General features: G+C 30.2%; 1 protein-coding gene across 1 annotated transcript; it reads right to left on the bottom strand.

Annotated features, from left to right (window-relative positions):
• Positions 1-1,623: 1,623 nt before the first annotated feature.
• Positions 1,624-12,867, bottom strand: LOC129984849 (uncharacterized). The gene is made up of 4 exons (XM_056094813.1): positions 12,743-12,867; positions 7,977-8,119; positions 4,925-5,063; positions 1,624-1,842 (listed from the first exon to the last, which is right to left on the bottom strand). Exons 1-4 carry the CDS (start codon positions 12,865-12,867, stop codon positions 1,701-1,703), a joined length of 549 nt encoding a protein of 182 aa, XP_055950788.1. The 3' UTR covers positions 1,624-1,700.
• Between the last annotated feature and the right edge of the window lie 1,033 nt (positions 12,868-13,900).

Raw genomic sequence — 13,900 nt, forward strand, 5'->3', positions numbered from 1 at the left:
ACGCTGTGGGTTGTTTTTTTTAAAATTAAAACGAAAATTTTCAACTGTAATAAACTTATTATCTATTTTATATTTATTGTATATCTTGTCAAAACTTTAAAATCATATTTCAAAATAACGCATGTATCATCACAACCGTTACAATCTTTCAAAAAAGAGAGTGCACCTAGATGATGGGAAATCGCATAATGCATGATCGGAAACACTTTCCTGGAGTGGTAGAGACGACATAAGACCCAAGAACGGAAGAACACGAACAAAGTGAGAAAGCATGTTTATTATTCTCATTGTAGCAAAAATGCTAGGAAGTCTTTGAATGGTGTACGAAACTCCCATTAACAGAACTGAGAATTTTGTTGCACGCATCGTAGCAACTGCTGAGGAAGTTCGGGACACGCCTGGTATTTCTGCTAATGTTAGATCTTCAATGTGCCGGAGATGAGAGAACAGCATTACGACCCGGGGTCGTAATTTCGAAAACCTTCTTCGAGGAAGATCGAGTCTCTTTATGCTCTTTTTTCTTAGTTTACTAAGTTTAGCGCTACTAAGAATAATAAACAAGTTTTCTTATCGTGTTCGTGTCCTCTCCTTCTTGTATTTTGTGCCAACACTATCACGCCAGGAAAGCTTTTCCGACCATGCATTGATATGTGATTTCCCATCGTCTAGGTGTATTCTATCTCATCTGAAAGTTTGTAACCGCTGTACTGATGTACACCCAATATTAGAATTCTATATCTGAAAGTTTGTAACCACTGTACTGATGCACACCCAATATTAGAATTCTATATCTGAAAATTTATAACCGCTGCACTGATGTACATCCAATATTAGAATTCTGTATCTGAAAGTTTGTAACCTCTGTACTTATATACATCCAATATTAGAATTCTATATCTGAAAGTGTGTAACCACTGTACTGATGTACATCCAATATTAGAATTCTATATCTGAAAGTGTGTAACCACTGTACTGATGTACACCCAATATTAGAATTCTATATCTGAAAGTGTGTAAGCACTGTACTGATGTACACCCAATATTAGAATTCTATATCTGAAAGTTTGTAACCTCTGTACTTATATACATCCAATATTAGAATTCTGTATCTGAAAGTTTGTAACTACTGTACTGATGTACACCCAATATTAGAATTCTATATCTGAAAGTTTTTAACCGCTGTACTGATGTACACCCAATATTAGAATTCTATATCTGAAAATTTATAACCGCTGCACTGATGTACATCCAATATTAGAATTCTGTATCTGAAAGTTTGTAACTACTGTACTGATGTACACCCAATATTAGAATTCTATATCTGAAAGTTTTTAACCGCTGTACTGATGTACACCCAATATTAGAATTCTATATCTGAAAATTTATAACCGTTGCACTGATGTACATCCAATATTAGAATTCTGTATCTGAAAGTTTGTAACCGCTGTACTGATGTACACCCAATATTAGAATTCTATATCTGAAAGTTTGTAACCGCTGTACTGATGTATACCCAATTTTAGAATTATATCGGACTAACGAATCACTTTAAGAAAACAATTCACTATAAAAATATAATTTATTATACGATTCAAGTCTAATATATTTTGTTGCGTATTACGCTATACGTCTGTCATTATGTAAAGAAACGAAATGTCCTTTATGATAATTATTTCTTATTAAAAGAGCCGATTTTCGCTTTAGTTATCATTGTCGTATTTAGGACATGTCATTTGCAGATACTTCGAATGATGAACTATTCGCAGGAACACATGTTTTGCTTCAGGGCCACATTTCTTTCGAATCTCTTCACTGATACAATCCACATTTTGCTGGTGTTTACTAAAACAGAAATAAATTTCAAATGAATAGGAATTTTTTAAAAGAAAATTTATAGTTCATACACTATTTATTCTATGTCTCATCATTTATATTTGACTATTATAAAATTGTTAAATCATAAAATTCTATCTTTTTGCCTTAAAGTATAATATTAAAATGATTTATTATCCTTAAATTTCGACTAATTTTCTTTATTGACATTAAATCCAATTAAATCACGTTTTTTATTTTACCAACACTAAAAGAAGTTGAGTTTAGTTATATTAACGTCCCGTTATAAAGCAACGCAAGGGCTATTTTGGGACGGACTCGTGATTTTGAATCGTGATCAGATGAGGAGGACGGCACCTGAACTGGCACCCTTCTCTCCAAACTTTCACACTACACCAGAGGGAGAACTTTTGGTCTGACGGATTTAACGTGCACCAGACCCGATTACACGACGGTTCTTCTGCGGAATCGGGTCTCGAACCTGAAGCCATCCGGTTCCAAAAGCCGAGGCCTGACCACCAGGTCACCGCGGCCCTAACACTAAAAGAAGAAATATCTGCCAATTATTTTGAGCAAAAACATAGCTCTTACATTTAGTACAGAAATGGTTTTGATCTTGCTAATATACCATTTAGGGAGTTTGCTTTTTCAAATTTCAATTCCAATTGTATTAAGGGTAACCCATGGATTTTTTTACTGCCTTTTCCAAACTATCTCTTGCGCAAAAATGGTTTTGACGCTATTTTTTAAACTCGAAATTGTATCTTGCCGATTACGTTTTTTTTATTATTTTTTTTTTTATTGCTGAATTTGCTTGAAGATTAGCTAAGGCTGAAAAATGTCCTTTATCAAGTATGCACATTCCTTGGCCTTATAGTGTCTTCTTTCACTACACAGTCGCAAAGTACTGTACTTTCCTTATCATGAAGTTGGGGGGGGGCAGCTGCTTTATCCCCCATATTTCATTTCTGAATTTGAATGTTACTTGAGAGACGAAGCTCATGACCGTTAAAGGATTTGTTTACCCCAAAAATTTGATTTTTTACGCAAATTTGATTTTTTTTCGCGTAAAACATCTAAAATATTTTAAAGTTTGGAATTGAAATTGAATTTAATACTACTCAAGTTTCAAGGGACTTTATATAATTTCAAGACTTTTTTCAAATTAAAAAAGTCGAAATAATTATCTAAAAAGTTTGTTTATTTATGACATAACACCACGAATTGAATGTAGCAATGAAACATTAAATTACAAAAGCTTTTAAGCTTATTTTATCTAGATAAATATTTTCTTTCTCAAATATATAAATTTAAAAATATTTCTTGGTTACACATGATTATCGTATAAATGCTCTCTGGCATTAGTTCGAGTTAAAAGGTTGATTTCATTTTCTTAATTTTAATTAATATCTTTCAAATTTTAATGCTCTTCTTTTTTTTCAAATAAAAATGCATTTTAAAGAGTTTTTATAGCGCAGCACGAAAATTAAATCAAAATCAGGAAAATTCCAACGAATAACTGCATCAATTCAAAATTTATGCATTGTCATACAAGATGCAACGGCACTTCTTTTTTGATGTTGAAACCAAATGATTCACCAATTCAAATGATTATCGACAGAAAATATTTTTTTTTAATATTTCGCTTAATTTGTGACATTTATTTCTTTATCCATCTCTTCTGTTTCATCTAAAACCCATCGAAATAAAAGTTCAATATTTTCAAATATTCTTTTGTCTATACTCAACATTCTAAATTATTAATGTAAAATATAACCATAAATAACCTAAGCAGTTTGTGTATTTTAAATTTTATGAATATAAAAGAATGAGTGACTAATAATATGAAGATTAGTTTAGTTAAATTAACGGCCCGTTTATGAAACAACACACTAGGACTAATTTAGAACAAATCTCAATTTTCGACAGTGGTCAAATGACGAGAATGATACCCGATCTAGCACTTTTCTTCTCCAAAACTTCCTTAACACAGAAACAAGAGGACATTTGCTCCAGAAAACTAAATTACACGTTCACTAGTTCCATATACAAGGTGAATCTTTTAGTATAATTAAGTTTTTAAGATGGTACCCGAGATCGATATTACCCTTAAGGTGCATGTACACACTTGAAACTTCGAAAATTGTTCAAAATATCGAACATTTTTTATTACTTAATAATGTTCTCTAATCCTTTGGCTTTCAAACGATACCAAGATGTTGTCAATATTCGAAATATTTCTCGAGTTATAATTATTTTTCTTGAGGTTTTTACATTAAAAACTCTAGTTACGGTGTTTTTTATATTCATTTTATGAAGAATGATATTTTCCCACTATGTTGCTTCATTCAAACAATCATAACTCAAGAAGAAATGAACCAAATACAGTTATTTATATATCAAAATAATCTGCATGAAATAGCGGATGTTTTGTGCCTCAATCAAAGTTATATTTATAGAAATAAATTTTTAATAGCTATTTAAAAGTTAAAATGACAGAAAAAATCTTACTTTTTCAATTCATGGTTGATGAAAAAATTGTTAAAAAAAATATATATTTTTATAACTTGATTGAGTCAGACAACGTGAAGACAAATATTAAGCATAATTTTCAACTAGAATTGTGTGTCTGTACAAATTAGAATTTAAGATATCAGGTTTCAAAAAATAGGCTAATTAGCTCATTAAATATTAATAAATTAATAATTAGTGCAATATGGTTTTTCCTCACTGAAATGAATTTAAACATATTTTAATGACCTACTGTGAAAAAACTGGATTTTTAAAGTTAAAATTGCAGAAAAAAACTTCTAGTGTGTACGTACACCTTAAATATAGGAATCAATTAGTACTCAAAATCGGAGAAATAAAAAAAAAAAAAAATGCTACAGTCAAACATTTTTTTCCTTATTTTCTTTAAAATGCAGTTATAATTTTAATGCTTTCCTAGACCCTATATTTTGATCACGCTGAAGCTCAAAAATGACGCATTTTCTATTAATATACATCCAACTTACAGCAAATAATACGAAAAGTTGAAATCGTGCATTAAATATGAAAAAAGTCATCAAATTTAAATGGTCCGACTTACTCGCAAATTTCCTCTATCAACTCAGGATCTTTAATCTCATAAGGCGAGAAGTAGGAGTCATAAGCTGTGTCAAATGTTTTCCGACAAACCGTAATTTCCTGTATTGCACTTTTGTAGCATTTTGCAAATCTAAGGTAATCTGAAAGAAACAAGGAAAAATGTCATCGAATCGTTTATAAGCTGCATTTGAATATTTTGTCATAATTTGATTGAGAAGAAATAAATTTCATTTCCACAAATTTTTATTTAACTTTTATTGCTATGAATTTGCAAATTTATGGTTTGTAAAGTTGGATATATTAACTGTTTTTTAAATCAAATACTAGAGTTTTGAAATATTGTTCAATTTTTACTATTATTATTATTATTATGAGCGAAAATAAGATACTTCAATTTCTTCAGAATTTTAAAATCAGCTTTTGGGATTAGTTTAGTTTAGTTTTAGTTAGGATAACGTCCCGTTGTAAAGCAATCCTAGGTCTATTTTGGGACGGACCTCGTCATTTTGAACCGCAGTCAGATGACGAGGACGACATCTGAGTTGGCACCCCCCTTTCCACGCCACACCACACCAGCGGGAGGACGTTTAGCATGACGGATTTAACGTGGAACACACCCCCTTACATGACGATTCTTCGGTGGAATCGGATCTCGAACCTGAAACCCTACGGCTCACAAGCCGAGACTTTACCACGAGGCCACCAGGGCCCTCAGCTTTTGGGATAGTTTTAATTTAATACGAGAGGCACAGTTTGACAACGAATAAAATACAAAATTGATTACAAGATTTTTTTTTATATCCATAATAACAAATTAAAACATGAACTAAAAAGTAAAACGGAAGAAAAAAAAGTAAACAATAGCCAACAAAACTGTTTTTAATCAAAAATATAGAAATCAATAATTGCATCAGAAACGATTGAATTTCTAAAAATGACATTTCTAAGAATATTTCTGATAAAAATAATCTTCTAAGAAATTAAGTAACACTGAATTTCACAAGATGTCATAAAAGCATTTAATTTGATAAAACAAAAAACTTTTGTAATTATTAAAATGTTGGATCATCAGATTCTTAGTTCGTAAAAAGCGAGAACTTTTCTTGTATAAAAAAAAAGCTGTTCACACATGTTAGAAAAGTATTTTAACTAAAAGTAATATTGTCAAGAGTTCACATACATTTTATAATTTGTATCGTCTCACAGTAATCGTTTAGTTGTACATCGTTTGCGACACAAGACAAATTTTTTAATGTATTAAAAGTTGAAAATATATCGTTTACACCATTCAAGTTCCAATTTATTTAAAAAAATTCTATGAATACTTATAAATATCTTTTTTCTTTTCTTTTCTTTTTTTTAAAGAATATTTTTAGAGCGCTAGTTTTTAACATTTAATATTTTTTTTTCAAATACGCCAGGTTCTTTTTCAGAAGGGTTTCACTTGCGAAATAAATATTAGACATAGAATTTAATAATCAAAAAGCATTTTTTAGAATGTTGCTTGAATGATATACTAATTAGATCGATTTAAGTAACTATACTGTAGCTAACTGGTTCATATCTTTAAAAGGAATTCAATAGTTAACAGTTTCCTATACAATTGACGAAATTAAATGATTGTCATGAAACAGAATATATTATATGCAATAATTTTTTCTGAAAATTCCAAACTTTTAGTTATCTTTTATGAAGGAATAATAATTATGTTATTCCAAATTTAAGTTGTAGATTTTATTGAAAAACTTCATATTATTTAGGAAAAAACCAATGTGTAATTCTTTGCCTCCTTTTGATCCAATTTCTAAGCTAATAATAATGTTTTAAATTTTTAAAAAATTGGCACTGAAATAAAAACATTAGATAAAGATTTATTTTTAGTTAATACAGAAGTTTTTTTTTCCATTTTAATCATGAGATAGCGTGCAAAATTATTTAAATAATTTCTTATGGCCATATAAAGACATAATACTACTACATTATTTTCATACTCTATATTCACTGTTCAAGTCACATTATTGACGACTTCATAAGAATAAAGTATTAACATTGAAGCATATCAAATTGAATTTCTAGGAATGCTTATTATTGATTGCATAAAGCACTCGTATATTTTTTTACGAAATAATTCAATAATCCATAGCACTATTCCATCCGAAAGCATTCTCTATCCTCTATAATCCATGGCACTATTCCATCCGAAACCATTCTCTACCCTCTATAATCCATGGCACTATTCCATCCGAAACCATTCTCTACCCTCTTTAATCCATGGCACTATTCCATCCGAAACCATTCTCTACCCTCTTTAATCCATGACACTATTCCATCCGAAACCATTCTCTATCCTCTATAATCCATGGCATTATTCCATCCGAAACCATTCTCTACCCTCTATAATCGTATTATTCCACCGAAATCATTATCTACCCTCTATAATCTAGTGTATTATTCCATCTGAAATCATTCAAGTCATTTTTAATGAAGTAATTTCTACTTGTTAGTTTACAATGACGATAAATCACTAAACTATAAAATATCATTTTTTAATTAATGCTCAGTTTTGTTTATCGTTTGTTGATCGTTAAATAATTAATTCTAGGAGTGTTATTGTTTTACAATGATGATACAGGTTTTAACTAATACCATCAAAAGTCAAGTTAACCATTTAACTCTCCGGCACACGTATTTAAACCATAAAACTGAATGACCGGACCGCCGCAACTGCAACATTGGCGGGAACTGTGGTTGAGTCCGAAGGGCCGTCACCGGCCACGATACAACCCTCCCCGAAGGAAATAAGTTCCGTCATCGATGGCAGGAGTTAGATCCCTCACCTATTAGTGTACCCTGCAGGGTGGCGAGATCAAACCACCATGCCGGAAGCATCTCATCCTCAATTCGAGGTGCCCCCCCCGGGGGTAACTAATACCATCAAGATATTTACTGCATTTTATAACAATAAATGATTGAGTATGATAAAGAATTCAACAAATCAATGTTTCATTCTTTAAAAATGTTTTATAGAATGAAAAAAATAAAGAGTACCTTACCTTGATTCAAATAGCTACCTTGTAAGCATATATCCCAGACAAATATCACTGAATTTGGTAAATACTTATAGGGTCTGAAATCGTAGGATATTTCACATTTGGTTTCAAACTTTCTCATGCATCTAAAATAATTCATAAGCATCCTACAAAACAATGATTATGGTTAGCATATTTTAGCCTAATTGATTTTAGATATTTTCCTTATAGGAAAGATTATATATTATACTGACTTTTATGTTAAGACTAGGAGAAAAATTCTAACTTTTCTGACCATAGTTTCTAGAACAAAAAGCCACAATTTGTACAACAACATGTAATATTTTATTTGTAACTGACAAAAGCAGGATTATTTTATCCTTATTGTTATTGGAGGGAGAATGCCCATAAAGGAATGGCAACTGCTCGATGTTCTGGAATTAAGAAATACTGTAGAACGCATTTACAATGCACGCGTTAAGTTACGATTGGCGTATTTATAACTGATAAAAGTTTTGTTTTGTGCATTTTATTTTTTCGCATACAAAGTTTAGAGAAAATACTATACTGTAAAGGTTTAAAGAAAGTGTAGTAATTGTCAAGAAATTCGAACTCGAGATTTTGACGGATCTACACATTTTAGATTTCCATGAGTTCCGAAAACACATTTTTTTGAAAAATCCAACCATCCTTTGGTCTCACTGTGACAAAGATAAATAAAAAAAAAAAAATCTTGGAACTAGACGAATGAAATTTACCGTATGATCTTTATATTAAATGTGTAGATATCTATACAATTTTGAGCAACATTTGGTCAACAGAAGTGTGTCCAGCAGTTGGAATTAAGTTGGCATAATAACAAAATGAAGAGAGCTAGATATATAAAATTTTGTGCATGGACTATATTGTTGACTCCTATTTCATTTTGAGCCATGTCTATCAAGGGGTTAGCTATATGTCTATCTGTACTTGCAGAGTCACGGAAACACAGTAACTCAAATGCGCAGTGACATAAATATATCAAATGTAGTGCGTAATTTTATGTCTAGAATTTTAAATCTGCATAAGATTTTAGTTTCAATAGGTTGCGAAAAACGTTTTTAAAACAAAAATTATATTTACGGATACTAATAACAGTATGCCAGGGATTCATCGACAAGGATCACACGAAAGATTGAATAAAATGCTGAATTCACGCCAACGGGTAATATTTCGTAACAATTGTACGTCAAGATATTGTAAAACATGCTCTCCTTTACTGACAGTTCACAATTTTTTGAGCGGTGTCGGGAATATCGACTTTATTAAAAATTATGCGAGAATGTTTTGGGGAGACGATTCCAGCTGGTTCAGAAAGAAATAATCAGAAATACCTTTTTACCTTTATGAAATACCGCCAATGTTTTGTAAAACATTCTCTCCTTTACTGATAGTCCACAATTTTTTGCGCGGAGTGGGGAATAACGACTTTATTAAAAATTATGCGAGAATGTTTTGGGGAGACGATTCCAGCTGGTTCAGAAAGAAATAATCAGAAATACCTTTTTACCTTTATGAAATACCGCCAATGTTTTGTAAAACATTCTCTCCTTTACTGATAGTCCACAATTTTTTGCGCGGAGTGGGGAATAACGACTTTATTAAAAAATACGCGAGACGATTCCAGCTTATTCAGACAGAATTAATTCGAAATACCTTTGTAAAAAAATTGTTTTTTAAATGAATGACTGGCTCAAATAGTTAAATGTACAAGAAATCAACAAATCATTACAAATTATATTAAAAAGTAGCATAAATGAAGGGTAGGTGGAAAAGATAAATCCTTAGATCTACTTCAATAAATAAAATAGGTTTCAATGAAGAGGTAAATTATCCATAAATAATTAGAATTAATTATTTAATGACAAGAATTTGTAATTAAATTTATACTTATTAGAGAATATATCGTGTATAGGGCTTATACAACTAGAACATACCTGAAATGTCCAATGAGAATTAAATGCTGATATTAGGCAACTATTGTATTTAAACTCACCTATTGGCTTATAAGTGACAGTTATTCACAATTTTAATGATCTTTCGTGTTCGGTATATGGAACAGTACAATATATACAATAATTGCTCTGAAAAGACTATCTATGAAAAATAATTGCTGAAATCATTAATAAAGGGAAGTTTACAGTGGAATATTTTATTGAAAGACCCTGTAAGGCGCAAACGTTTGAGAATGAACATCGACCAGAAAGATATTTGAAGTTAAAACTACTTTCATACAAGAAATATCGTGCATGAGGTTTAAGATAATATAGAAAAAGCGCAATTCAAGACGCTTCTGAATTAAAACATTATTAATAGGCAATTTGATACAGAAAATAGCGATGAGCGATTAAAAATGAGTATAGCGTTGACGCGACATCTTGTACGATTAGTAACTTGATTACGAAAGCAAGGAGACTTTTATAATTCAGCGTATTTTTTTAAAAAAAATTATCTTCACTAGCTGGAAAATGAAAGATTACTTTTAATTACAATTAGTGTCTTCAAATTGCTTTCAATATACGATTAAAAATACGAGTTGAGAAGTTATAATAATATAGCATTGATGCGTTCTGCCGAATATTTTTTTTATTATGTATGCAAAATCTTAGAAGAATATTCAATACAATTTTCTCTAATTCTACAAAAATTTATGTATTTTACATTAAAAATAATTTATAAAATACACATTATATCAAGCTATATTTTGAAAAAAAATTGAAATTTTTATACCGAGGTACTGTATAAAAATATGAAATTCATAATTCAGCAGAACATGAGAATTCAAACTGCATAAAGTATAGTTCTTTTTTTCATTTTGATCATTTTCTCTATTAAATATGCCTTACTTTTACTAATAATTTGGAAATTAGTTGTTGGTCCCCGATTCAAATGGATATCTTATCTATGCTTGTTTTTCCAATGCATCATGCAGCCATTTGGTTACATTTTTTTTTTATTTCCATTTATAAGTTTCACATGACTGTTTCAAAGAGAATCGATGAGTGATTAGAAATCCCTTTTTAAATGAGTTTTGATAAATATTTGCAGGAAACAACGATATATGAGAAAAAACGTAACTGAAATTAGATCCCAAGATGACTATTGAATGAATGATTTTACCATTGAAAATATTATCAAAATATTTTATTTGCATTGAAAACAATATATTGGTAAAAAGGGACTTTCATTTTTCTTGCAGAATTGTTATAACGTGATTTATGTTCTTGCGATATTGTTTAATTCACAATGTAGCCAGTGGCACATTTCAATTGTTTTGTTAAAATTTCACCAGAAAAAATAAACTAATTTTTTAAAAAATAATTTTCCTAAATTATATGCATTTATTCAAAACGCTTGTATTTTTTAGTAAAAAAATGAAAAGTCATGCATTTTAGGATTAAATATTGCCTATTTATTTACGGTAAAAAATATTTTTATGGCAATTTGTAATTATTTGCTCTGCAATAATTAATCTGACAAAATGTTTGAACTATAATCATGCATTCTAGGGTTAAATATTGATAACTTTTTTTTACGGTAAAAATATATTTTTATGATATTTTTAGTTATTTGCTGTATAATAATTTGTAACAAAATTTTTGAGCTATAATAGTTTCGAGATTTTTCGCATAAAAACGTCACGATTTCGCTTAATTTTCAGTTACAATTCTAATAAAAAAATTTAAACAAATCGTTCAGAGATCTGTCTTTCCACCTTCAGAAATACCGGTTGTCCCAAATAAGTGGAAAAGAGTTTATTCCTTTAACAATTGCAATCAGACATACTTCCAATTGTGAAGTCTCATCAAATAAGGTATATAAATCTAAAAAAAATATTTGAACTGCTGAAGAGAGATAATAAACATTTTTAATGACCTCTATTACAAAAAATTGTCAACGAGTAAAATGTTTTTCTCAATCTTATCCAGAAAGACAAAATTTCGTACTGATATCGATAAACTTTTCCGAGGTATTAAAAAGGTTTTGTACCTGGGCCATTTTTCGATATCTGTCCCATATTTGAGTGAGCCTTTCGTTGTAATCTTAGGAGATCATATACATATCACAAAATATTATTAAAAAATCAAAATCAGAAACAGAAAATAACGCATTCTTTAACTTTTATACAAATGTGCATTCCTATATTAGATCATAATGTTCATATGAGCAGCCCCTTCTGAAGTAGCGTGCGTATATACTTGATTCTCCAGATGATTGGCCCTGGTACAGTTTAATACATAACATACATAATAGGTACATAAAGGCATTTTCCGATTAAAAATCAAATCATCCTGTGTGTAATGCTTATAATACAAGAACAAAACGCACTGAAATTATATTATTCAATTATATTCGTTAAAAAAATTTTCATATAAACAAAATGTACTGCGTATTATATAAAGTAGTCCGTAGTGGTACGTATAAATTAATCATTTTCGGGAAAATATTCATGATGCTCAAATTTTTAATTCTCGCACATATACACGCGTGCAAGCGCACCTTTATGATTGATATAAATTAGAGAGATCTGGCCTTTTCTTATTTTAGAAGATGGAGTAAAACATTTTGCCAACAGTTAGGAAAATAATGGCACGTACATATTAATTTCTAAAAATAAACGTGACTGCTTATTAAAGAAGCTTGGATAAATTGCAAAGATATCATTATTTTCCTAACACGGCTAACTTACAAGGGCAACTAATTGATGAAATCTAACTCATTATAGCATATTTTCTGAAAAGTTCACTCACCCGCATAATCGAACAAGAGATTCCTTGTCATCTGGTGGAGATTGCAGAGATTCTTCTATTCCGAAACTGCAGAAAAAGGCAGGATTCAGTTCACACAGTTTCGAATGCGTGAACGCTCCTAACATTAAAATAACTTCATTGATTGATTAATTTATCTAATTAACCAATGTATAAAATTAAAAAAATAACAAAATAATTATAGAGCCATTACCTCTGCCCCAATCACTTATTCAATTTACTCAAATCTAATTTGATATATAAATTCAGGACATTATCACATGCCACTTTTCTATCTATTTTACAGATATCACACATTAAAATTTTGACAGAATCGCCAGCCATAACAATTGCATCGATTTTGTAAATTTTATTCGACAATTAATTTAGCCATCTTGGGTGCCCATTTGATATAATTAATTAATGAAAACGTACTATATTTACTGTATAAAAGTAATTTAAAATAGGTTTCAATCTAGAGTGATAAAATGCAGTTGCTAGAAATTGGTTGCCATGGTTGATTGAACACGTTCGCTGCAATGAAATTCACTTGTGATTCATATATATCTAATTAGTTTTCACTAGCTATCTAATTAAATCAAATAAGCCCTTCCCTTCTAGAGATAAGGCGGTAAAGTGATAATCTAATTAGACAATGATTCTAATTACATGCTTTAGTCCTGACATGCTTTAGTAGGTGTTAATACTATTTAATACTGATGGTGAAAAGCAGTATGATCTAGGTGGTAGCTAGTATAAAATTTAAAGTATTAAGAAATTTATTTATCTCAAATCATAATTAATTAACAGGCAATATACTAATAGATTAAGAAATAATAGTCACTTATATTCAAGTAAAATGGCGCATTTTTTTAAAAAACTAGCTTTATAGCATAGGGGCGGAATTCAACCTACAAATTGACCTTTTTCATTTTGACCAACAGATGCAAAACTTATATTCATATTTACAAGTTAAATGTAAAATCTACAAATAAGTCATTTATATAACTGATTTTTTGAGTAAAACTTTATAATACTGAAAATTACTCCTTAGATGAATTCTCCCGAAGATGTGTACAGGTCTAGGGTGAAGTGAAGAATAGTGTGCCCCCGAGTTTGTCGCCAATATGGCAACCCTAATGCCGTTTTGTTTACTAATTT

The sequence above is a fragment of the Argiope bruennichi genome, chromosome 9 (genome assembly GCF_947563725.1).
Source record: "Argiope bruennichi chromosome 9, qqArgBrue1.1, whole genome shotgun sequence".
NCBI lineage: Eukaryota > Metazoa > Arthropoda > Arachnida > Araneae > Araneidae > Argiope > Argiope bruennichi.

Bases quoted from the DNA above. Each gene is read 5' to 3' on its own strand.
- LOC129984849 (XM_056094813.1), bottom strand. From the start codon at position 12,867: ATGTTAGGAGCGTTCACGCATTCGAAACTGTGTGAACTGAATCCTGCC. The intron at 8,120-12,742 runs GTGAGTGAACTT...ATTGTTTTGTAG, and splicing joins TCTCTTGTTCGATTATGCGG to GATGCTTATGAATTATTTTA. The intron at 5,064-7,976 runs GTAAGGTACTCT...TGTTTCTTTCAG, and splicing joins AGGTAGCTATTTGAATCAAG to ATTACCTTAGATTTGCAAAA.